Genomic DNA, 25559 nt, shown 5'->3' on the forward strand with positions numbered 1-25559 from the left:
AAAATATATTTACTATTCTTTTTTTTATGAGTTATGTCATTTTGATTTTTTGAAATTAATTAGTGCCTTGATTAACATAAATTAAATGGATTTTGCAAACCTAACGTTAGTAACTGTGTTACAGATTTTTCAGCTCGAGAGGATTAACTTTATTATATCAGAAAGTTGTGTTAACCAATCGTTTAAATTTTTTATAAAATTATTAGATAGATCGTTGTCATTCTGATTGCTCGAATTAATTATTTTAGAAGCAATTGAATAGATTCAATTTGGATTATAAACAGATAACTATAATTTCACAATTTAATACATAATTTAACTTTGTAGATATTAAAAAGATTATTTCAAATGTAATAATTAAATAAGGCGGTATTAAATAAGAATGCTAATTGAAAATGGTCTCACGGGAATTTCTAGAGGAAGCTGTGTTAGAAGTGAAAAGGGCTGCAGTGGCGGAGGTGCAACGTGCCGTAGCGGTTGCGGTTGCGGAGTCGAGAGCGAACGAACGTTTGAGGGTTCATCGATTACTGGATCTTCCTCTGTCCCAAAGAAATCCGGGCAGTCTCCGTCAGGGCCCTTTCCTGAGAATTCACGGGAACTCGACCGCGGTTGAGGCCAGCACCAGGAACGTTACGACGCCGACGACGACACCGAATTCAGCGCCATCGACCACTGAGGACGAAAAAGACATTCACCTCACTAGCATGATGGGATCTGTAAGTGTAGCCGTATGATTAATTCATTTGCAAGAATCTTAAAATGCTGATTGTGTGTTTAAATTTACAATATATCTTTCTCCTTCAAGTAAGGAAATACATTTTTATGTTAATATTAAATATCGATAAAATAAACATAACTATGATTGTCATTATAATTGTCATTATTATACAATCATATTAACGTAAAGTGGAATAACTTTGGCTCAAATTTTGATAATTTTCACACGCCAAGATTGAAATGTTTTATGACATACTTAATTTTGGACATGCAACTATCTAGGCATTTTTTTTAAATTTGAGCTAAAGTTACTTTGTCTAAGTTAAAGTTACTTTATTTTACAATATATTATATAATCAGTTTTTCTATTTTTTTTCTTTAAATCTCACAATAGGTATACATGATGTGCATATTATTTAATATTTTATACGATTTTTCTTGGATTTTATTGTTATCTGAGTTAGAACTAAACTATTATATTTAAATAGAAACCAGTCGAGTTAAGAGTGCACAAATCCTCATCTTTTTTTTCAGAGCTGTTGGAATTGTGGCAGGCCCGCCCTGGAGACCTGCGGTGGATGCGGGATCGCTAGATATTGCGGTTCCTTCTGCCAGCATCGCGACTGGGAGGCCGGCCATCATACGACTTGCAATAACCTGCCGCCACGTGAACCGCGAAGATCAGCCTCACGCAGTCCGCCAAGGATCGCCGCCACGAATCTCTCTACGAACATCAACGAGGTCGACGCCACGCCGGTGCCGTCTGCCGGGATCTCGAAGGGAAAGTGACGTCGCAGTGCTAGGAGCAATCAGCGATCGGCCAGAGCAATCGATTACGAGTCACGCTGATCGCGTTTCTTATAAAAAAACTCTTCTCTGTAAAGAATGTGTGAATTGAAATGAACCAAGAGGAACTCACTCCTGTGAAAACGGATACCTGATCTTCAAAATTGGAGATTGGCTTGAGACTGTTGAGATATTCGTTTGTCCTCTCCGCTTTCCGATTATATCTCCGTGAGAATTAAGACGAAAGAAAAGAATCAATTCCAAATTTGGATAATTAGGTATTCACACATTCACAAGATAAATTCCTGCGCCCATTCTTTTTAACTCATTCATCTTCTACAGTGTTTTCGCCGATCATACATCTTCTGCGTACACTTATCCTTTCCTTTCCGTGAAACTGGCCAGAGATTTCTTTTGTATTATATCTGGATGGTGGGCGAGTATGAATAAGAATTACTCTGATCCAACATATTTACGAAAAAGTTGATTATACGCTTGTCAAGAATACCTGAAAACTGGACTAGCATTGGAATCGAACTAGTTCGAGGATCGGTTTATTCGCTGGATAGATTTCTAATTCCGGCGTTTCAGTCAATTCAAAATATGCGATAACACATGAAGTTTACGATTATTTAGCCAGTTAAAAAACCGCGAATATAGGCTGATATTTGTAGACAGTTCTTATATTTAAGATTATCTTAAGTACAATCTTAAAATATCGTAAGTTAATCATAGATTCATTATTAACTTCTTTAAGATATTATTTAAAACGATCTTAAATAAGAACAGACTATGAATATCAGCCATCGAATTTGATGTTATTTATCTTTGGAGATTATATTAACCCTTCGGCCACGTAATTGCCCCTTTAAAGGTATTGTCGATATTTTTTATTGTGGATTCTGATAGATTATTTAAATCTTAATAAAAATTAATAAAATGCAATCTTAGCAAAAATTAATAAAATACAATCCGACTTCTATGATAGTGAACGAAAAACTATCGATGTTAAAGCTTTAATAAATATATCAGAATTTTTCAGATTTTTATACATCCGAAATAAAAAAATTTGCTCCGTTTCTCGAAGATTTTTACTGTTGACGGAAGACATTTTATATTGCGGAGGGTTGAAAATTATAATAACGTTACTCGAACAGTATGTACGCGAAAGTTCAAAAGTTGAATAAAGGATGGAGTATCTTAAAAAAATTTGTGTTGGTCGAGCACATTAAATAGTTTTAATATTTTGACAACTTGAACGATTTAACAGTTTACTTCGGTCAGCTAACAACCAAAAATAGTCAATGTTAAAAATGCACAGAAAAGCAGGTAAACTTCTTAAGAAAGATAACTAGATTATTTCTCTAGATAACTTACCATATTTGAATGAAACGTCGGATATATGTGACAAATCCGTTTTAAGATTTTATCAATTAATGATACAAAACGAATACTTGATTTCACAAGTAGCGTAATCGATCATAACGTTTTTCTGGACAAATAACGTCGTTGAAGTATGCATAGTATTGTAAATGTACATGTTTATCAGAATCGTGCCAGAATCGTTCTCCTTTTTCTCCTCCACCGAATCGCAGAGATTTCCAATCCATTTATTATCTAGGGTTAAACCAAACAAAATAGAAATAATGCGTGTCTTAAACAATCTCTGCAATTGAAAGAGTAATAGATAACCGTGAATCCGATCAATGAATCGCAGATGTGCGTTTCGCATTGTTCTGAATCGATATTATAGCGGTAAATGTAGCATTATGAAAATATCTCCCATTAGCGTAGATGTTTCTTCATTTCGTCGTTAACCAGTTAAATTCCTCAAAGCGGAGTTGAAAAAACACGCTCGTCCAATTAAGGATTATTTGGACGTGATTTAGAAAAAATGCATTTACATTGCTCATTTGAAGCTGTTTAATAAAACGTAAAACTTTTACTATTCTCGATATCGGTTGAATCTATGCATAAAATTATAATGTTGCACGAGTTAGTTTCTCTTCTTCTCTTCTTCAAACGATCGAATAATATGTGTTCTCTCACATTGATGTAACTTTTTACTATATCTCGATATTACACCGCAGAATATCGTTATGAAAATAATATGTATTGCAAGATGAAGTTGATATATACATGCACACACAAACATAGCTACAGTATACATAAAGTGATTTGATTTTATTATGTGTCTACGCTCATCTCGATGTTTCGTACATGAAGAACGAATTGCATCGATTTTATCCTAGTCAATTGATAGGTTTAACGATTGTAACGATTATAATGTAACTTGAGAAGTTTCGAATCTTTTACTTTGCGCGCACGCATCTCAGGAGATGATTATCACGTATATTTAAGTCTAGTCAACACGGGAAGATGAAGTGGATTTATCGGTCATATGCGTTAGGGAACTTTGCTCAAATCTAGACTACGAATTATTGTAATTTTTCCTAGGCACATTACGTTGCGGGGATGTATGATGGATCCTATAAAGTGTATTTATAAACTAACGAAATATATGATTATTCTATGTCGAATATAAGACTACAATACCAGTAGATTTTTTATTATACCTTACAATTATATTAGAGGAAAATTGGATGTGAAACTTTAATTGGATAAATAGATTAAAATTGTATATGCTTACTTTTTTTGTAAAAGACATAATTAATATTCTGTGATATACAATATAATTTGTCATTTGTTTAACAAACATATCTACAAAATGGAATTCTCTCAAAATGAATCAGAAATTAAAGGCCCTAAATGTTCAAGTTGGATCTTTAGTGCTGAAATAATTCTGTGTGAATTTATATATACAAACCACGCTGAATTTATTTTCAGCCTTGAAATGCAATTCTCTAATTAAATTGTTTGTCAATTTAATTTGTGATATTATTCTAATTCTGTTAGAATTGCGTTTCAAGACTGAAAATAAATGACAGTTTGAGAGATTTAAGATATGTAATATACAACGGAATATCTCAAAATCCATGTCCTTTTAAGAACGGATTCTTTGGAACATTCTAATACGAAAATATCGAGGCTATATTAATTTTTAAATTAATAGAGATTAAAAGTTTACTAACGGAACTGATATTTCGCGCACTCAGGCATGACGATATGACAAGTGGTGAAGATGCTTCAGGATCTCTCAGCACTTCAAGATTATTATTCAATAACAATCTTATTAAGAAATTATTGCTGCTTCTATACAGAATCTATTTGTTTCCACACAGAATTTCAGCACTAAAGATTCAGCTTGAACATTAAAGGCCATTTAGAGCCTTTATTTCCATTCATTGTATAGTCATATTATGGTCTTATAAAAATTATAAGACACTATTCTGTCAAAATGATACATATTGCGATATGAAATTATTATATTAAATAAATTTTTATTCTTCAAAGGTCTTTCCAATAATATTTGCAAATATTGCTTTAGTCTTCTCATCTTTCTCTTGTGATTGCGTCCACTCCTTTTTATCTCTCGCGAACAAGGGGACGTTTAGTTTCATGGAAATAATCTTGCCTGATTTCGTAGAACTTAAAGATTGCCCAGCCGCAGCCAACTCCTCCATAATAAGAATTTTTTGATTTATGCGTGCCCATGCCCATATTTTATCCACGCACCTAGATCCATGTGTACTTTTAGCTAATTCTTCCCAAGTGCCGTGCAACTTCTTGTATAATTTTTCCCTGCTCTTCTCGCCGACATATTTGCTGTCCATGAAAGCATCCAGGATTCGACTGCCTTTCGGATCGCCAAATAATTGTAGTAACTCTTCGTTATTCATTTCTAACAAAGAATTCACAGCTTTGATTGGTTTATTGAACTTCAATATGGCTTGTATTATTAAACTTCCATGTAAATGGGGAGATAGTTGTGAATTACTTGATTGAATCTTCAGTTGAGAGGGTTTCTTTAAAGTTATTATACATTGTATAAGCTGCGTTTGATTTTCTGAAGATGCGCCGCATTTTAATACATCGATCATTGCATTGACAAATGGACCTTGTTTTGTTTGCAATCTCAAACATGCATTTCCTGCGCTGACTAATATCCCGGTAAAACCAAGTTTGATAATTTTTGGAAAGTGTTCTATTATTTTGTCAAATATTTCTTCGAAGATTTCCTTAGTAATACAATAATCTAATAACTTTTGCACACTGAAATTGGTATTTTGCGTTGAACACAAATATTCTAAATTTTCAGTAAAAAAGGTATTATATAATTTTTGGAAGGTTTTCGGCTGTGCCACTACTAGACACGCTTCCAAAATCCTGATAGAATATTCTGAATGAAATATGTTTGGTAGCTTCTCGTCTTTTCCTGTTTTAAAACATTTGGTTCTAATCTTTTTGATGATAGTTTTCACTAAATTTGAATCAACATCTTTTAGAGAATACAAAATACATTGTACTAAACCGGAAGTTAATTGTTCTCGTCCAAATTCACAGAATTGTGGCCATTTCTGCAATCGATCGCAACTCTGTATCAGCAAGTCTTTATATTCCTGTATTACAGGACGTCTTTTTGTGAGATCCGGCATAGCAGACTTCTTATTATCTTCGCCAGAATCCTCAATTAATCCTGCCAGACATTCTATGACTGTTCGCAAGACATGATTAGCATAAATGTCAAATACAAACTCCTCACTATTATTGAGAACATATTTGCTCAGCTTTAGAACAATATTGTTGTAAGACTGCACTTCAGATGGCTTAATATCTATAATAGTATCAGTAGCGTTTTTCGATTTTGTATTTGTTTTATCGCCAGCGGCATCCTTTGCGTTTGACGCAGAGTCTCTGTTGCCTCTGTCAGCACAGACTATTATTATCTTCTGTAAAATATGACTGGCGAATCTGTCGCTGCTCAATCGTCTCAGAGAAGACTCCAATGCCTGAGTCAGCTTTTGAATGGTCTCCAAATTAGCGTACTTTAGCAGAGAGTCTATGATGCGAGATCCAACTTGGTTACAGGCACATACGATCTCACGACCAGATATCTCCTGGTAGACGTTCTGTGCGAGCATAATCTTCTCCTCAGTTGAGGGCGAATTATTACGTACTAACTCAAGAATACGAATTAGATATAGATAGGTATCTTTGTCCAGGTCATTGCTAAAGTTTCTCTGACGGGCAACTTTCTTCGCCATTTGCATGTAAGAACGTTTCTTCTTTCGTTTCTTTTTGTCGATCTCGTGTGCTTCCGCCATGCTGTCTGTTTTAATATTAGATTTAATATTAAATTAATATATCAGACTTAGAAGAAATAGTTTAGATGAACTTGTAGCGAATTCACTTGTATTATTCCAAATTAATGCACAATAAAAGCTGCTGTACATAAAATTAAAGAAATTGAAAAATTAGGTAAAGAGTGGGCTAATGAGAGTGAAGTGCTATAAGTATTGCATAAATTTATATGTGTAAATTTTGATTTATTTAATTTGGACATTCCGACTTACATTCAAGTCATCTTCAGTAATAATCACACAATAGAAATGAGTTAAATCTTTGCCGAGAGAATCCTACCAGTCATCATGTAATTGTTGTACATGGTTAACAAATCTAGTGGAAGCCATGACAAACTGACTGACAATCATTATTTCTCATTGATAAAGTAATATAGGAAATTAAAATTATGATCGTACGTAAGAAAATAAATCTGATAGTAATAACTCACCTCAAGGATCCAGAAACAAGAAACTTAAAGAGATCAAATCCAGTACATGTTGGATGCATAATAATCACGATTTCAATTGATCGAATGTTAAAATTTTAGATACTAAATCTTATATTCAAAAACTATTGCTGAAGATGACTCGAATGTGAGTCAAAACGTCCAAATTAAATAAATCGCTCTTTATCTTTAATTTTTTGACATTTTCGAGAGTGTGTATAATTTTAAATTACTATTTAAGGTTGTCTTACTTTTTTAATTGTTTTAATGAAATTATGAAATGTAAAAGCATATGAATATTTTAAACTAAACTTCACTATTATTATTAATATTTTAACCAGTATATCATCATATTTTAAATCATTGATTGTACTCAATAACTGTCATATTATTTAACAGAATTGTGTTTAGTAGAATATACTCTATTTCACGTTGTAACAGAACGCATTGTTTCATTAAAGTTGATCATATTATGCTACTGTATTCAGATATTTTACATAAAGCAGCCTTTAATGTGTTTCAATCTAGAGAGAGCAGCCAAGTGATCGAATTCATCATTAATTTATACATGCTTTCTCTCTTTTTGCTTATGTCTATTTCTTTAATATATTACCTTTCTTTATTGCTTCTTTCTTAGTTGTTGTCTATGAATTAAATCAGTCAAATTAATGAAAATGATGAGAGAGATGTTTAAATATAGGGGCACAAATTAAATAGGATACACGTGAATCCTAACCTCTTATCTTTCCAGCTGCTTTTTGCCAGCTTCCCACAACCTGATTATGTGAACCAGAGAGAAATCTGAGAGAGGCCATGCCGGCCTTTTTCCTGTTATCGAAATCGCTCGTACATTTTCAGTTCGGGAACTACGTGACTACATACATTTTCTGACACTATCGATAAAATCGTATCGTCAAAAGTAGATGAGGTTCGTCTCTGTACTAATCCTCAGGATAGATGCGTGTCGATTATCCATATAGAAATAAGGATAGTTTAATGGGAAAAAAATTTTAATTTCGCATCTCTTATAAATGTAAATAAAAGTAGTTGGATTTTAATAAACGAAATTGAAAATTCAAACAAGTTAATTTATTGAATTTTGTCTTATAATACACTTCTGACTTATTTCTTATTTAATATTTTATATAAGTTTTCGGAAACTTTTTTTATTTTATATTTTTTTATTTTAAACAACTCGTATCAGTTTTTTTTATCCTACGATTTTATATTTTAAATAAGTTTCTGGAGCTTATTTTATATTTTTTATTTTAAATAATTCGTAACAGTTATTTTACTAAGCCATGATGAGCATTATACGTTTAAGTTTAAAGAATTTCTAAAACACAGAATAATTTACAGCAATAGTAGTGTCTTAAATTAATTTATTAACTGAAAAATTAAGTAATGAGAGATGTTTAGTATTTTTAGTCAAAGCTGTTTAGTGCAAATTGTTTCGCAATATTAAGAAAATTTGTATATATCTTTATATAGAATGTATAGAATATTTTATCAATCTTTAAGTATAAATCATTAAAAAAGATAATGAAAATTGAGACATAATGTTGGAATATCAAAAATATTCCACGCGAATAATTATTATGTTTAAAAGAACCACACAAGCAATGTACGATTGAACAAAGCAAAGCGCAAAAATGTACAACAATATCCGTTTCTCAAAATAATGTAAAATAAAATTAAGTAATTGAATAAACTGTGAATATTTTTCATACGCGACAGTTGTGTATCCGACCGACAAACAATGAGAAGTGGGGGAGCGTCGAAACATGCCGCGCGGCGCGGTGGTTGATACGTCATCACTTCGGCATTCGCTCGGGTGACCTCTGAGCGAGATACACGTATACGAAACGTTCCGCACGTCGCATTAATCCACGAAACGTCGAAGGCTTTGTATATCACTCTCAATTGTCGAATCAAAAGCGTACGACGCATGAATTTAAATTTATTGCATTATCGAATAGTACGATTAAAATAATGAATACTTTTATCCTTTTATTTAAAATATATTTTAAATACAATCAACTCCTGACTAAAAAGACTTATTTAAAATAAAAGATATAAAGTAAGATTTTATATTACTACATGAAACAAAGTAAAATCCAATTAATATTTCATCACGGAACTAGTGAAGTAATTTCTCATATCGATTTTCTCGCAAACTTAGCTGCAGTTTAGATTTAGTGGCGCGTATTATTTAATATAATTATATCGTGGTACATTGAAGAACGTATATTTGACACTTATTTTATAATTTTAAATATTTCTTATCAACTATTATATAATACGCTGAGAAAAGGCAAGAGATAAAGAGTGGTTTTTACTTATAGTGTGGTTCTTTTTTTTAGAAAATTGCTTATGTGAAGTGTTTCTAACATTCCAACATTATTTTTATTGTTCACTCTCTGATGATTTACAATTAAGTAAAGATTAATAATATTCAAAAGTAAAAAGCCACAAGGCATCAATCTTTCTTAAAAATTGTGTACACTGTGCGGATTTTGTATAATATGAAGTTATTACAAACTAACAATCACTAATTCTAACACAATTGAAATACGTAAGATATTCATGAGCTGTGTATGTGCGTAATGAATTTAAGAAATAAAGCAAAAACCGTGTAACAAAATTATTAATCGGAGAACATTAAAAATGTAAAGAATTTAAGAATATATTATTTTACTTACTCTTCGTAATGTGCGTTATTTCGATAGAAGGCTGGCGCGCGACCTTGGAGAGGGGGAAAGAATGGGGTGACACGAGTGCGTCACATTTATGCGTAGTTATCGCGCAGTTATTCTCTTATCGAAGCTCGTACAGGCAGGTAGCCGTGTCGCGTGCCGCTCTTCTTCACATTTCTTTTTGAAATGTAATCGCGACAAATACTAAATAATATAAAACAATATATTTTATGAATTGAATATTAAAAGTATACGATTACTAACTCGCAGGATTAATTATTCATAAAAGAATTGAGACAATCATATATCACATAATAGATATTTCATACGGAATATTCATTCATTTGAAATCAAAACGCGATGAAAAAATAGAATTTATTACTATTTCGCGATAATTACGGACGACAATTATTTTTATTTAATGTAACATTTTTATCTTGCTTGAATATAACTCGATTATTCTTCGAATGATATCACGCGAGTCATAAAAAAGCTACGTTAATATAAATAATATACTCTCATGCAAATAACGCAATTCCTGCTTTTATTAATATAGTTTATGTTAATTAATAATTTAATTAATTTTTTGTTTCCGTGCACCTTTCGTTATACGATCGGGATAAAAACGTAACTACGCAACTAGTTGTCGGTAATAAAAGAAATATTTCTCTTTTCTATTAATCTCTAGCTTATCCCATTGACTCTAATCATATCTTATAGACATCGTAATAAAAGATTTAGCCCTTGTATGTTACATTTTTTAAGTGGTATTTTCCTTCTCACGGGTACACCTTGACGTGGTGAGAAGGCTCAGTACCCAGAGAATATACACGAAAAGAGCGATTTTTCTCAAGCATCTAAAAATTTTCGGATCTATCTGAATGATATATCTAGATAAATTTTTAGATATTGAGTAAAATCGTTCTCTTCATGTAAAAATTCAACGGGGAAGCTAACGTACCCTCGTCCGCCGATTTAATTGAAAATGAACGAACCGCAGCCGGTTCGTCGCGTCGCGCGTTTGCTTCGGGAGTGCCGTTCAAGTAATCGGACTCAAGTTATAGTCCGCGCGCGTTTATAGAGTATTATTCGCGAGTGTTTTACGCGAGTGTCCTGTGCGAGAGGATGTCAACCCGATTCTGAGAGGAGGAGGAGGTCAGAGGCATCAGGCATCGGCGGAGCAACCTTGCGGTAAATATTTTTTGCTTACGTAAAATAAATATCTTTCTTCTATTTATTCTTGAGTCGTTTTATTTTAAAATAATTTAAAAATGATAATTAGAAAAAGGATTATTTAAAAATTATTTTGAAATTTCATATATAAGAATTTTTAAGATCTGTTTTTAAAAATGTGTATACGTATTTTATAAATACCTAACTCAATGATGAATTAAGAAATTCGATGCTTATGAAAATTATATATTTTAAAAATTATATGATTATTTTAAGAGAATTTTGCGTTTTTTTTTAATATTGTCTGTGTTCTTCCTGGTTTGTTATAATTTGAATTTTATATTTTTTTTGTTACAGAATCATCGTAGCGACGTTGCAGATATAACTCCGCTGTTGCGCGTCGGGTTGGTGAGTGACAATTAATGTTATTATTGAGATAACAGATGTGTGGTATTAATTTTATTAATATATTATATATCTATAAATGCATATATGCATTAATTTAATAAAAATATATGGATAAATATATGTGTAACATTCCATACATTCGTTGTCTTAAAATGGATGAGTTAGAACAGATTAGGATAAACTTAATCCAGAATGCCTTTTTACTATTGAATATATTGTGCATATATTGTTAAATTTATAATGTCACACCCAGTTTGAGTTATTTCTACTTATTCCTAAATATCGTACCCACTGTTTTTACACAATATCTTGTTAATTTAACTATAAGAATAGAGTAAAATTATTTAATTCAAAAAGATTATTCAATTTAGCTCAAATTTTGTTTACTAATTGTAAATTTATACGTTAATGTGAACGCTTTGATACGAAGTAACTCAAGCTCGGTTTCATAATTCAATCTCAGAAATATAAAAGATAATAAAAGATAAATTTTTTCGATGATCATGTTTTATACAATATTAAAATAAACTCGGGAAAAACTATTTTATATATAATTATATAAAAAATTACTTAAAATTATATATAACTTTATATAATTGTATTTTATAAATGGTCATATTTTATATATAATCATATATAATTATATATATAAAATTTAATATAATTTTATATATAATTATATACAATTATATATAAAATATGTCTATTTATAAACACAATTATATAAAATTATATACATTTTTATATAATTTTATATAATTATATATAAAATATTTTTCCCGGGAATATATCTTGACACACTTGGAAATAAAAATAAAAAAGAATAAAATATTCGATTTTTAAATATATGAAATATATAAAATTAAAAAATATAAAGTTTATATAAAATAATAGTTAGAAATGAAATTGTTGCATCTATACATGAATATCATAACATAAAAAAGCGTTTGTTACAATGTAACAAATAAATATTGTTTTATTAATTTTCCTTATCTATCCTATTCCCAAATATTCATTCAGGATTAAGTTTTATACAAGTTGGTGCAGAAAAGCAATATCTACATACACACATATATAATGTGTATTGTTTTAAAAAATTCCTTTTATTGTTTTATACTTATTTATGTACATGTGTTACTGATGAAATAACAACGAAAATTTTTATGTAACGCATATAATTTAATGATTTCGTTTTTTTATAAAGACATTTTATAGTTATTAATTATTATTGTTTATTTCAATACACTGACTTTAGTCTGATCTTTTATAACTCATCCACATGTAGTAACTGGATTTTATACCAGTTAAAGTAGTATATGATATAAGATCCAAAATATATATATATTTTATCAAGAAATAGAAAAATTTTATCTCATAATTATTTTAAAATCACATTCAGAGTTTTGCATAATTTAAAATACTTAATATTAAAATAATAAATTATACAAAATGATTCTAATAATTTACAAAATACAAAGAGATATATTTATTGATATTGCAAGGGAAAATTATTCCTTTTGGATCTTACATCATTCATTTGAATTTCTCATCTCTGCATGCTTTGAGATGAAATTTAGCATCAAATCGTTCGAATCGTTAAAAATACGTACATGGGCCTTGAATTTTATCGGATGATAATCGATTTAGTCATTTTTAGTTTATTTTTAAATTAAAATTTTGTTTTTTTTTATATAGCAATGTTTATATTAAAAAATTTAATACCTAATTTAATATTCGAGACTTTTGAAATAAAAACGTTATTGACTTAAAGATTTTAAAAATTTAGATTTATTTTTAATCGAATATTTATATTTTTAATTTAAAATAAACGCAAATAGAGAATAAACGCGACATTTCTTTGTTATATATTAATGGAATTATTATTATTATTATTATTAATAATTATTCATATTTAATCAAATTCATTGATATGATGGTCCCTTCGCGACGCGTTCGTGTTTCGCGCATCGTACACAAGCGTAAAATCTTACGCTTATTGCCGACAATATTAGTCGGCAGCAATCGGCAGTATTTCTGCTTATTGTCGATTATTTCTGGCATATGAAGCCAGAATATTGACCAGGAGCAACGAAAGGTGAGTTCAATCTGGTCAAAAGAAAAAAGAATATCTAAGAGTATATGAAGTAGGTTGGTGTGTAACATCAATTTAAGTTTTTAAAAGTACATGTACACTGAAAAAAAATTTGTTTAACGAATACATTTAATTGTTTGCAGATTTGATTATTTTATCAAATTTTATTTAATCGAATTTTTTCGTAGTCTGCTTGACGAACTGTTCAATATTAAATAGACTACGGTTAAATTCGATTAAATAAAATTTGTTGAATTAACCAAATCTTCAAACAACTACATGTGTGTAATTAGTTGAACACATTTTTTTTCTCAGTGTATAAAGATAATAATAAATTGAATATTCGGGAGGGTAACTTGCTCGCAAATTGCGAGTTCTTATATTTTTTTTTAAATATTGGTTATATTTAAAATACAAAAATAACTAATAAACAACAGGGTTAATGAGAGTCAGCGCGGATAATCAAGTGTAAGTTTTGTAGATTTTTTTTAATCTACAAAACTTACGTTTGATTATCCATGTTGACTCTCATTAGCCCTATTAATAATTATTTGTTAATTTTTTTTGTATTTTAAAGATTGAAAGCCTGTTTTAATAATTACTTATTACTTATTTATTATTATTATGATCGCGATTAGGTCATCCCGTTGAATTTATCAGCATACTATAGAAGATGGTTAAGCGTTAGCTCTCTATTCAGCAGAGAAAGCAGCTTTGCAACTGTTGTAAAATTCTTCAACATGATTGGTTTATACATTTAAATTTATAAGGAACCAAACCAAATCGTATTAAAGAATTTTTTACAACAATTGAAAAACTACTTTCTCTGATGAATGCATTCATTAACGTATCACATATATTCGCGGTGTTATTGCTTATGAAGTAGATAATGTATAGGTAGGAATATACGAGTGGAGGTAGATATACTCAAATAGGCAAACAATAGGCAACAAATAAATAAAAATATGGGTAGGTAGGGACTGTATAGGTATAGATACAATATGTATGGATAGATAGAGATAAACATAACTATTCCAAATTAAGAAATTAAATTATTACAAATTAAATGATACTTAAATAAATTTCGCGATCGGGTAATTAAATTTTATTTTTAAAATAAAAAATAAATATAATTAAATTAAAAAATATCACATAATAAATTTAAACAGTAAACTATATATATAATATGGTAGGTAGATACATAGACATTATCTGTGTATACTTAATAATTGGAAAGGAGGGATTAAAAATTAAATAAAATTTTAAATTAATTTTAAATTTCATTTCCTTTTCAGCTCCCCTAAAATTAAACTTTTTTGTAAAATTCTATATATGTACAAATTATGTAACGCGTTAATATCGTAATTACTTTTATTGTAAATAAATGTATGTATGATAATAATAGGTACGTGATATAGAATTTATGTAAACTATGTCCAGATAAATGTCATCATATTTACTTTTATAATTTGCATAATAATTGCTAATAAATTATATATTTATTGGAATGTATATGTATACCAGTATTGAATATTTATTCAATACAAACAGCATTTATCTTGTCATAGTAAATCAAATTTTTTGTTACTTTATTGTAAATTATACGAAATCGATGAAACATATGATAACAAGAATTGTTTATTAATTTCACAAATTTAACAAATGTTTTATCTTGAAACTTTTTTAATTTGGATTATTTTATTTTGAATATCAAAAAGTTATTAATAATTTTAAGTGAATTCTAATTAAAAATTTGATGTTTAAAATCGTCAATTTTTCTTCGTATTTATAATGGTATACATATTTATTAAATAAATCATAAAGATTGGAGCTTTGACTGAAGCAATAATTAAATATTAACTTCTTGCTTTTTGACATTTACATTTTTAATATTAGAACAGAATTATAACTTATAAATATCTTAGTGATTAATTTATATACAATTTATTATATACATTTATTATATACAAAGATCTCATTGCTATCCTTTGCGTCAGATGGATGTTACTGATTACGTGGTTTATATCGATAAAGTCGTAATTATTTTCACATGGAGAGTTATTCCTCGTCGCTTTCCGTAAAGTCCAGTTTAGGTGTTCCGTTGGAGATTCTTGTATAAGATCGGAATTAATCTCTATTTTCTCGTTAGTTCCTGGAAGTAATAATTTTATCAATGATTCAATAACAATTGCTACACATATTTTAAAGTTCAGTTGCGAAATTAATTCAGTGATATATTTTAGGATACAATTTTCATCGCTTTCTTAATTTTACAAAATGTTCTGCCACTAGTAATAATGTTAGTAATAGACTATCTCAATGACGAAGGAATTTAGTATGATTAATATGGATAGAATGATTATTTGTTTAAATCCAAATTATTAAGTAAATAAATTTAAATTTTATACAAGTAATTTGCTTATTTTTTGCTTTAACAAAAATGTGATTACGAATGTGTATATTTAATTGTCTAATTGTTATTTAAAAAATTGTTTTTAGGTATTGGACATCCCGCCACTCAGAATATTATTAATTATTAATTTATGTGTATATATATTATATATTATATATGTGTGTGTGTGTGTATATATATATATATATATATATATATATATATACTTTTTTATGATAAAATATATGCAGATATTATAAGATTATACGATATTATAAGATTTAATAAATTTTGGTTTTTAATTTAGATAATTTTTATCAAAATGCTTTATTTTTTTTAAAATAATGTTGTCGTGAGTACAAAAATTTAATTATGTGGGTATAAAAAAAAATTCGAGATAAGTCAAATGGGTACCCTCATATTAATGAGATATTAATAATTAAATTTTTGGAAAGTACAAAATACAACATAAGGAGTTGTTAACTTTTATATAATAAATTGTTTAGTATAAAAGTATTATATATAATTTTTAAAAAATCCCATTATTAGCAGGTTCAATTTATCTCGAACAGTTGGTACCCGAGAAACTTTTATACCCATACATATAAAAAATTATAATAACGCATGTATTTTATTATTATTAAATATATTTCTTCGTAACCAACTATTGCATAAGGAAATCATTCTATTCGTTTATTTTTAATAAGGGATGATTTTTAGTGATGTGTGGCAGAACATATTTTCTCGCGAATTTTAATATTATATTAAAGATATGATAAATATAGTAATTGTAATTGACATTCTTGGCCAAAATTATTACTATCGTAAGTAGTTTGAAAAATTCGAGATTCACATCCTCCTGTAACAAAATCACTGGTATTTGATGAATTAACTTTTCTTTGCAAATGGATCTTATGAATTTTATGTAGAATCAGAATAAAAGTTTAAGTTCACTCTCCTTATGAAGATTGTTCTTCTTTGTATCGAATAACTGTGTATCGAACTAAACAGCGTATCACAAGGTGGAGGGATTTTGATATTGAGATAGTTATCTTGAACGTGATGAAAGTGTTGTTATAAATATATTAATGACTTTTTATCGCGATATTATTAAATTTTATATTCGTAAATTAATAATTAATAGTAAATATGATCTTGTTGTTAGTATTATTTTCTACGTTTCAATATTTCATTAAACATTGGTTTAGAAAAATTTGTGTTATCGTATGTATTTTCGACGTTTTCGTATAATTTCGCATTACTAAAATTTGTTAATTATGCTTCTATATTATATATCATTATATATATATTATATTATCATTTTTATTATATTTTGAACAGCATTGATAATTGTATATTGTATTATAAATAATTTGTATTATAATTGTAATATTAATTGTATAAAGGATAATGCAATAAAGAATAATATTAAAAAAAGATATTATAATTTCATTAGTGGAATACAATAAAATAATTAGACATAAAAATAACAAAATAAATTAAAGATATACTTACCTGCAAAAACGGGCTACTAAATTTATTAGTAGCTCGTTTGTTTTATGGGTGAGTATACTTACAAAAAAAAGAGGACCGCCAATAAAATTGGCGGGGGTGGTGGAGGGCCTCTACAGCTCGTTTTTGCTAAATTATACCTTAAATTAACAATATATGTTTAGAAAAGATTCAATTTATTAAAAGTCTCTATAATTACTAGAAATTATAGAGATTTTGATACATACTAATAATTATGTAAAAACGGGCTGAAATTTGCATAACGAAACACATAACTTCATAATTTTATATAAGATAAATATTATATATAAGACAAAATTCACTAAATCAACTTGTTTGAATCTTCAATTTCGTTTATTAAAATTCAACAACTTTTATTTACATAGTAGGAGATGCGAAATTAAAATTTGTTCGTTCAAGCAAATGACTCATTAAACTATCCCTCCTATGGATAGTCGGTATGCTTCTATCCTCAGGATTTAGTACGGAGACGAACCACATCTACTTTCGATCCGATTTTATCGATAGTGTCAGAAAATGTGTGTCACGTAATTCCCAAACTGAAAATGGATGGCGGTAGTGTACGGGCGATTTCGACGTAACAGGAAAAAGGCTGGCATAGCCTCTGCCACTTCTCTTAGGTTTCTCTTTGCCGCCAGCCTCTCACACCGCCACAACGTGAACAAAGGAGTTGCCTAAAAATTGCTCCGTGGAGATGTCTAAATACCTGCTCTGTCAGTAAAGATTTTTTTAATGTGAACTTGATACACCGTTGTTGGTAAAGTATATTTCGTATATTACTGTTTAGAGTAAGTAAGCCTAGGCTAAATGTTTAAAATATATGTTTTTTACTCAATAAAGTTACGCTCTAAAAAATGTTTTCTTTGAAGAAAATTTTATTCGACGTGTTATAGTATACGTGTATTATATATTTCGAATAAAATTTTTTGCCAGAGAGAACGTTTTGGAATGTTATCTAATTCACTGACGAGATACAGGCTGTGATCGATTTGGACGCTCACACATTTTAAGTGCTTTGTAATCATCATTCTGTGTTTGTCGTTTATTAGACGTAAAATAAGAATAAAAGTACTGAAAAGTGTCCAAATCAATCGCAGCCACTACAACCAGAAGCACAATCGCTCATTGAGCTTTTGCATCTGATTGGTATATTCCTTGATCTGACGACACCCAAGATCAAATTAATACAATCAGTAAATAGATCTTTTTGAACCCTGCAACATTTGTTTTGCAACTCTTTTCTGTAAAACTTATATTTTATTCGGGTGACCTGACTTTTTTGGGACATCCTGTATATATCACTATACTAAAAAATAATTTACGAAAAATTTGAATAAATATTTGTTTAGATAGTATATCAATAAGACCATTGCAGAAATTAAATATTTATTTGAATTAAAAAAATGATATTTTTAAATTAAATATAATTTTATTTAATTAAACAAATACTTCTTTACTGTAAGTAAATGGTCCCATTGGTATTATCTAAAATATTTATTCAAATTTCGTAACTTTGTTTTCAATGTGGTAAATATACATATATAAATATTCATAGCAATGATTTATATATCTCTAATATAAATATATACACATCAGTGGATGGGATAAAAATTTTCATTATTCATTCAATGTCTATTTCACTATACAGATATAATCTTCGTTTTTGTATTATTATCTATACAATAATCTGAGCCGGTAGAAAAGGAAAGGTATTGTAGACATATACAGGCCGATTAAACGCGAAAGAATTCGCGATGGCTAGAGCCGGATTCGTCGTCTCGAAATCGTCCTCGGATTGTTCGTTCGGCGCTGTCGTAGGTTCCCTGCTGCGAGGTGTTGTCGTGGTTTTTACAGTGGTGGTTCGTGGCCGTATAGTCGTCGTGGTGAGTAACGGGTCGCGATAGATAGCTGCGGTATCCTGGGGTCCGTAGCTTTGTAATCCCGGAGCATCGTAATACGCATGCAATCGATTGTTGTAGGGATTAAAATGCCGGCCATTAGGACGCCAACCCCTGGGCTTATACCCTGATAAATCTGATGTCACCGCTAGTCCGATATAAAGGAGGACGAGGATGAGCTGGAAAAAAGTACAGAGAATCGATTTAATTTAAATAAAGAGAGGCGCATGTGACATGCGCTCGAATGTCCGAACCAGAGTGTTATTTTCATTCCGATTCGTTTATCCGATGTCTGCTTATTTATTTCGCGAATATCGAAAGTTGTTCCTTTTTAACAATGTTCATCTATTTAAAGCACATTTTATACATATTTACGTATTTTAAATGGACGAAAAATAAAATAAGTAAATATATTATAATCTTTTCGTACAGAAGTTTAAAACGTTTTAGTTTAGTTAGCAAATAGAATGCATCGTAAAAATGTAAAACGTTTTATAACTTTTGCCTATTAAAATACTCAGATCTCGTAAATAATATTTCATCGTTATAGCGAACATTTTGTTCATGATGGAAAGCAATTATCTATATATCTCCGCCGTTTCGCCAGCAGCGGATCAGAACTCTTGGCAAAAGCACTTGCGCACTGTTATTGCGTTACTATCATTATCTGGCGATCATATTGTTCACGATATTCCTTAGTGTGCCAGATCCGTTGTTTAACGAGACCATTAACAGTTTCTTCGGTAACGAGAGAAATACACGCGTCGAATATCTTTGCAAGAAACAAATGGAGAATATAGTATTAAATTTATTATAACCAATTATATTCAACTTGAATGATTTTTAATTATTTCTACAAGTCGCTGTTGTTTTCTTCAATATGATCTTAATTTATTATAATTAAAACAATGAGATTAACTCACGAAAGTTCTTCGGCAGTGAGAGAAACGCTTCGAATTTTTGATGGAACTAAATGAAATACGTTATTAAATTTATAATGTTTAATTATACCCAATTTTAATTATTTTTAATTATTTCTATGAATCTTACTGCTACTTCTACTTAATATGACCTCAACTTAGTGTAACTAAAACAATGGAGTTAAATAATTTAACTCAGAAAAATGTACTTTTGATTCAAATTTAGTTTATAGAGAAGATAGTATTATGGCATCCAGTTACATTTTATACAATAACTTTGTTAATAATCAATATTTAAATTTAAACTTGACAATTATATTCGTCAAATAGTTGTTAAATTGATTCTGGATTCAAAGTTACAAATTTATTTATTATTTAGAACACTAATAAAAATGTGATGACATTGCATAATGACTCGAAGAAAAATATGAGTGGTAATGTGGCCTTTCATAAAAATAGTCTTAAAAAATTAATTTTGTGTAGAAAACAATATTTGGTTATAAAATTAACATTAACAAAAAAATATATATACATTTATTTGCATACATTTTTAAATGTGATAATACGCTCAAGTTTAAGAAAAATAAGGAAGTAGGTTTAATTAAATTTAAAAAGCTAAAATGTATTTCAGAAACATTTTGAAATTAAAAAATTGCATTATAATAAGTGCTGGCTATTGATTATTGATATATTAGCGTCATAATGTAACGGCAACCTACTGAACAAATAATTCCATAATCGCTAGAATTCGCCACTTAATAGCGAAGATATTAAGAGGGGCCACAATACACTGGCCATAATACCTTCTCTTCTATTAACTAAGTATATTAACGTTGATATGACTTTGAAACTAATTACAGAAATGGATTGATTTTGATACATATGGAAGTTAAAAATAACCAGAAGTTATTTAATGTTAAAGTCTTTAATATTAATATTAAAGAATTTCATAGGACTGTACGTATAAATACACAATCAATAGGAGATAAATGCTTTTTAACAGTCAAGCTAGATCTTAAGTGTTTGTATAATTCTATGTGAATTTATATATTACGTTTGTAGTCCTTGAAACTACGCGTCGAAATGATTTTTCGGTCTTAAAACTATTAGGTGTTGGAATTAATTCGTAGCGTTTTACAAGTGATGGGAAGTACTTTCATTAATGTATTTTTTAATGCTCATGTGAAATAAATAACATTCTTTCATTAAAAAACGCTACGAATTAATTCCAACACCTAATAACTTTATTGAATTATTGCAGTAATATCGCAAGTTAAATTGCTAGCAATTTAACAATTCGATGCTCATCCTTTGGTGGTTTAAAGACTTAGAACGCTCTTGTATGGAATACAAGAGATCCGAGTTTGACCCCGGTCGAGGTAATATTTTTCGCAATAAAATTATTTATAGATTTTAATATGTCATTCAGCATTACTAAGATCGTTCTAAGATGTTAATGGACATCGGATTGTTAAATTGTTAGTCAATTTAACTTGTGATGTTACTGCAGTAGTTTAATGGAGTTTGCGTTTCAAGACCGAAAAATCATTTCGGCTCGCAGTTTAAAGGACTATATAACATACATATAAATTCACACAGAATATAAGCATTTAAAATCCAGCTAGACTATGTTAAAAGGCATTTATCTTCTAAAAGATTATTTAACTCACGGGTTTGGTTTATCATTGCTCCTTTGATATTTAACAGTGTTTTACCGTCTCTCTCATTTTTGCTGATGTTAATATCGCTGCTAAACGTGCGCTGAAAAACTTCGGACTGTTCTTTGCTGAACCGCCGATTCTGTCTTTATATGCGAAACTACCGATGTATCAGATTGGTGCCTAAGCTTCGTGAATACGAAACAAGGTGAGGACGAAAACGATTTCGTTTTTCGTTTCGTTGCTGTTTCATAATACAATACTCATATTACGTGTTAAGAATGTTCGCGACGGGGCGGAATGACGTCTCTGTGTTGTATTCTGGATATATGTCAATTTTATGTTGAACTTACGGTTCAGTTGGTTTCGTTTTATTTGAGGAAACGGAACCGTATAAAAGTCGTGACGCTAGACGAATTAAATATCGAACGTATGTTACTTGGTACGTTTGTATTCTTCTATAACTGTCGAATTTTCATATCTAAGTTGCTGCACACATACAGTGAAATGTTACGTATAATACATTGGTATACATGAATAGATATCTGTAAATACGTTTTACTATCGTGATAGAATATATTCCGCGGTGTGTTTCTCACTGTGTACCAAATTAGCGATTTGAATGTTGATAAGCACTGCATTCGAATTCGCAGGAAGCAATGGCAACGAGTTTTCAGGGAAATGAAATATTCTCGAGTTTATATGTGCAGGATAAATTATTACATTTCTTCTGCGTTACTTCTAGAATTTAGAATCGAAATTAATAATGAGAAGGATGATAATTATGTCAGAAAAGTTAGTTTGTTTGTCAGATAGTTTTTATCGATTCATACAAGCTATCTTAAGAATGAAAATTAATTTAAATAACAATAACATTGTATACCTACACATGTATCCTTTGATGGAGACCGGATCAAAGGATAAATGATATATATTGCATTTTTTTCGCATATCCACTTCTAGAGTTCAAGATAGATATTTTAGAATCAAAACTAGATATATTAAATTATGGAATTATTTGGAATAGATTTCGATCGAAATTGTTTAGTTATTAATTGTTTTTCTAGATTTCTATTGTGTTTCCTAAGGAAGATCTTCCTAAGAAAGATGGAATAATTTTGATCATAGAGTTTATTTTAAAAGATTCCATAATAAGTGCCCTAATAATAAGAATGCTATAATTATGTCAGAAATGTTACTTAGTTTTCTTCGATTTGCATAAGCTATATTCTAAGAATGGAAATTAATTTAGATAATAACAACGTATGCACATGTGCGTCCATTGGTGAGAACCGGATCAATGCTTTTCATCATTTGGGTGTTTTAAGCATGGAAGCGGGAACACATTCATTGTAGTAGCGGGTGTTGTAATGGCTTGCGTGAATTAAGGACGTGTCTGGAATTTAAGATCACGCGCGCAACTGTAATGCATACCTTATGAATTCGTAAGATCGCTGCTTGTTCGCCTAATATAAATTCGCTTGGGACGATTCAGAAACGTGGCGCGCGAATTAATCGCCGATTTGACAGTGATGTTGAGTGACGACGTTAATTAGAATTCTGACTTGTCCGTACTTAGAACTTGCCGACTGAAGCGTATCATCGATCGCGCATCACAGCTTATGATGCGGCATTTGCTCGTGATATTCGCTTTTACAAGGTTTTTATCGCCTTGAACTTGTCTTATTTTAAATCTCTGTCTTTTTATCATTTACTTTGCAACTGTCACTCATCACATTTAATACAGAAGATATATTTTAATTAAATCTTAACGAGAGAGAAATTTCTCAATATGAAACTGGAATCGATTATTCTTTTTTTGATTCAATTTTTAGTAAACAAAAACCACAAGAAGAATAATAAATAATTTAATCTTTGATTTAATCAAAATTCTGAGCATATCAATCAAAATTTGGATTATCTCAACTAGAATTATAATAGATTCAATCAGAAAATTTGTTCATTTTCAACCAGAATTCCTTAATGTTAGACTCTTTTTCTAATATTTCTTTTACTTCTTCGTGCAAATTTTTCGAGCCTGTTGATTATAAAACAGAGAGATTCAGAGACTTTTTATCTTGCAGCCTTTGACAAAAATGCACAAAATTCCTTTAAGATCTAGGAATGTTTGCGCGTAAAGTTACTGCTAGCGCACATCTGCGTGCAGATATTTACTGCAAATAAGAGGAAGGAAATAATTTCTGTCTGAAAAATTTTGACGTTCAACTTACTTTCTTGTATTCTCGCACGATAAGAAAGATAAATAGAAAAGACGAGCGCGCGGTGCGCTATCGTGCGACTCGCGAAATTGAGATTACAACGCTGTCGCAGACAGACGACATGAGTGTCGGATTGATCGAAAGCATGCGATATAATAGTTCGCGTGTCGAGAGAACTTTTGTTCTCTGATTGAGTATATCAAGTATTCTGATCGAGTAACAAGTGGTAGGCGCGTCCGTCATGTCACACGTCAAATGCAGCGTATTATGCGGCGTTCATTTCCGTGGCTTTGTGATATCTAAAAACAACGCTGAGGTTGTCTTCCTCTTTGTCGATAAAGATTTCGCGTTAACGCTCGAAATGGCATCTTTTATTCATCGATATGTGCGCAGAATCCATATGACTTTTGCGTTCCTATATTATTTTTAGACTAAATGTTTGAAGACAATCACCATAAAATAGAATTCTTTTTAGTATTTAAAAGATTAAAATTAGCATAAGGATATTCGATAAAGAGAAAAAAAAGATTCTGACAGAGAAAATATTACTTCACAGTGGGAAAATAATGTTTACATAACAAATATATTTTTTCTTTCGTGATTAACGATTACCGATAAGCTTTAAGCTTTATGTGACGTATGTTTTAAACGTTGAGTAAAATATGAGAAATTTATACATATTTTATCACCGTTTAACTATATTTAATATGAATTTTTATTCATATTTAAATTGCTCAAAAATATATTTCTAAATTCTATTGAAATATGACCATTTTATCATTTGTTATTTTGTGTTCATATTTTACTTATAATTCTCATTTTTTACAATATATGATTTATGTCACTTTTGTATTATACGTTTGTATAAAAACAAACAAAAGATTTGTGGAAATGTTAAAAGTGACGTATCTGTTACAGTGACGGTCACTTGCTATTTTAAATTAATTATTTCATGCGGAATATTAATACCAAATATAAAACGAAATATTATACTAAAATGTTAAATAAATATTAAGACAAATTGATGATCATTCATAATTTTTAAGAAGAAGGATTATCAAGCTTTAATTTCAATGTTATGTAAGATTCTTATTGCTTATTTTGTTAAAGATACTATGTGGAGTTAAATTTTTTTTCTACCATACTGTAAAGTTAATCTTGTTGGAGTAATCTCGTTCCATTTTATGGTAGAGGCAATATGAAAGTATGCTATATTACATGTTGGCAAAAGTTCCTTTTAAAGAAAAAAAGATTTAATATACGTAAAAATCTCGTAAAAAGCAACGTGTAATTTTTATCTCACATAATGTGAGATTAATTTTTTAGCGATTTATTGTATTTAATGTATTATTTAGGAGGTGAAATATTAATAAAAATT

At 29.7% G+C, this 25559-nt stretch overlaps 3 protein-coding genes across 7 annotated transcripts in view; 1 reads left to right on the plus strand and 2 right to left on the minus strand.

Moving 5' to 3' along the window:
- nvy (CBFA2/RUNX1 partner transcriptional co-repressor nervy) overlaps window positions 1-1985 on the plus strand; it is a 50688-nt gene extending 48703 nt beyond the window's left edge. For both annotated transcript variants that reach the window (XM_011053741.2, XM_087413562.1), the window contains 2 exons: window positions 418-716; window positions 1252-1985. In XM_011053741.2, coding sequence (XP_011052043.2) covers window positions 418-716; window positions 1252-1506 — 554 coding nt within the window. In that variant the 3' untranslated portion in view covers window positions 1507-1985. The remainder of the gene's footprint in view (window positions 1-417; window positions 717-1251) is intronic.
- On the minus strand, window positions 1885-8052 carry LOC105144684 (nucleolar protein 9). 4 transcript variants are annotated; one of them, XR_015547488.1, is made up of 4 exons: window positions 7806-8052; window positions 5039-6733; window positions 2881-3120; window positions 1885-2011 (listed from the first exon to the last, which is right to left on the minus strand). XR_015547488.1 is itself a non-coding variant. In XM_011053738.2 (4 exons), the coding sequence occupies exons 3-4, from the start codon at window positions 6726-6728 to the stop codon at window positions 2933-2935; spliced, it is 1878 nt and encodes a 625-aa protein (XP_011052040.2). In that variant the 5' UTR covers window positions 6729-6733; window positions 7806-7836; window positions 7929-8052; the 3' UTR covers window positions 1885-2932. The 4 variants fall into 4 exon arrangements, 2 of the variants coding, with proteins under 2 accessions (XP_011052040.2, XP_011052039.2); XR_015547487.1 differs by having other exon boundaries at window positions 1885-2018; XM_011053738.2 differs by having other exon boundaries at window positions 1885-3120; window positions 7806-7836; window positions 7929-8052.
- Window positions 8053-19119: 11067 nt separating this feature from the next.
- Window positions 19120-25432, minus strand: LOC105144683 (uncharacterized). Its single transcript, XM_011053736.2, has 2 exons — window positions 22020-25432; window positions 19120-19563 (listed from the first exon to the last, which is right to left on the minus strand). Exons 1-2 carry the CDS (start codon window positions 22029-22031, stop codon window positions 19162-19164), a joined length of 414 nt encoding a protein of 137 aa, XP_011052038.2. The 5' UTR covers window positions 22032-25432; the 3' UTR covers window positions 19120-19161.
- Between the last annotated feature and the right edge of the window lie 127 nt (window positions 25433-25559).

This window comes from Acromyrmex echinatior, chromosome 14 (genome assembly GCF_024713525.1).
Source record: "Acromyrmex echinatior isolate Ae372 chromosome 14, ASM2471352v2, whole genome shotgun sequence".
In the NCBI taxonomy this organism is placed as follows: Eukaryota; Metazoa; Arthropoda; class Insecta; order Hymenoptera; family Formicidae; genus Acromyrmex; species Acromyrmex echinatior.

Bases quoted from the DNA above. Each gene is read 5' to 3' on its own strand.
- LOC105144684 (XM_011053738.2), bottom strand. From the start codon at position 6,728: ATGGCGGAAGCACACGAGATCGACAAAAAGAAACGAAAGAAGAAACGT. The intron at 3,121-5,038 runs GCAAGATTATTT...GTTTAACCCTAG, and splicing joins TTTAAGTTCTACGAAATCAG to ATAATAAATGGATTGGAAAT.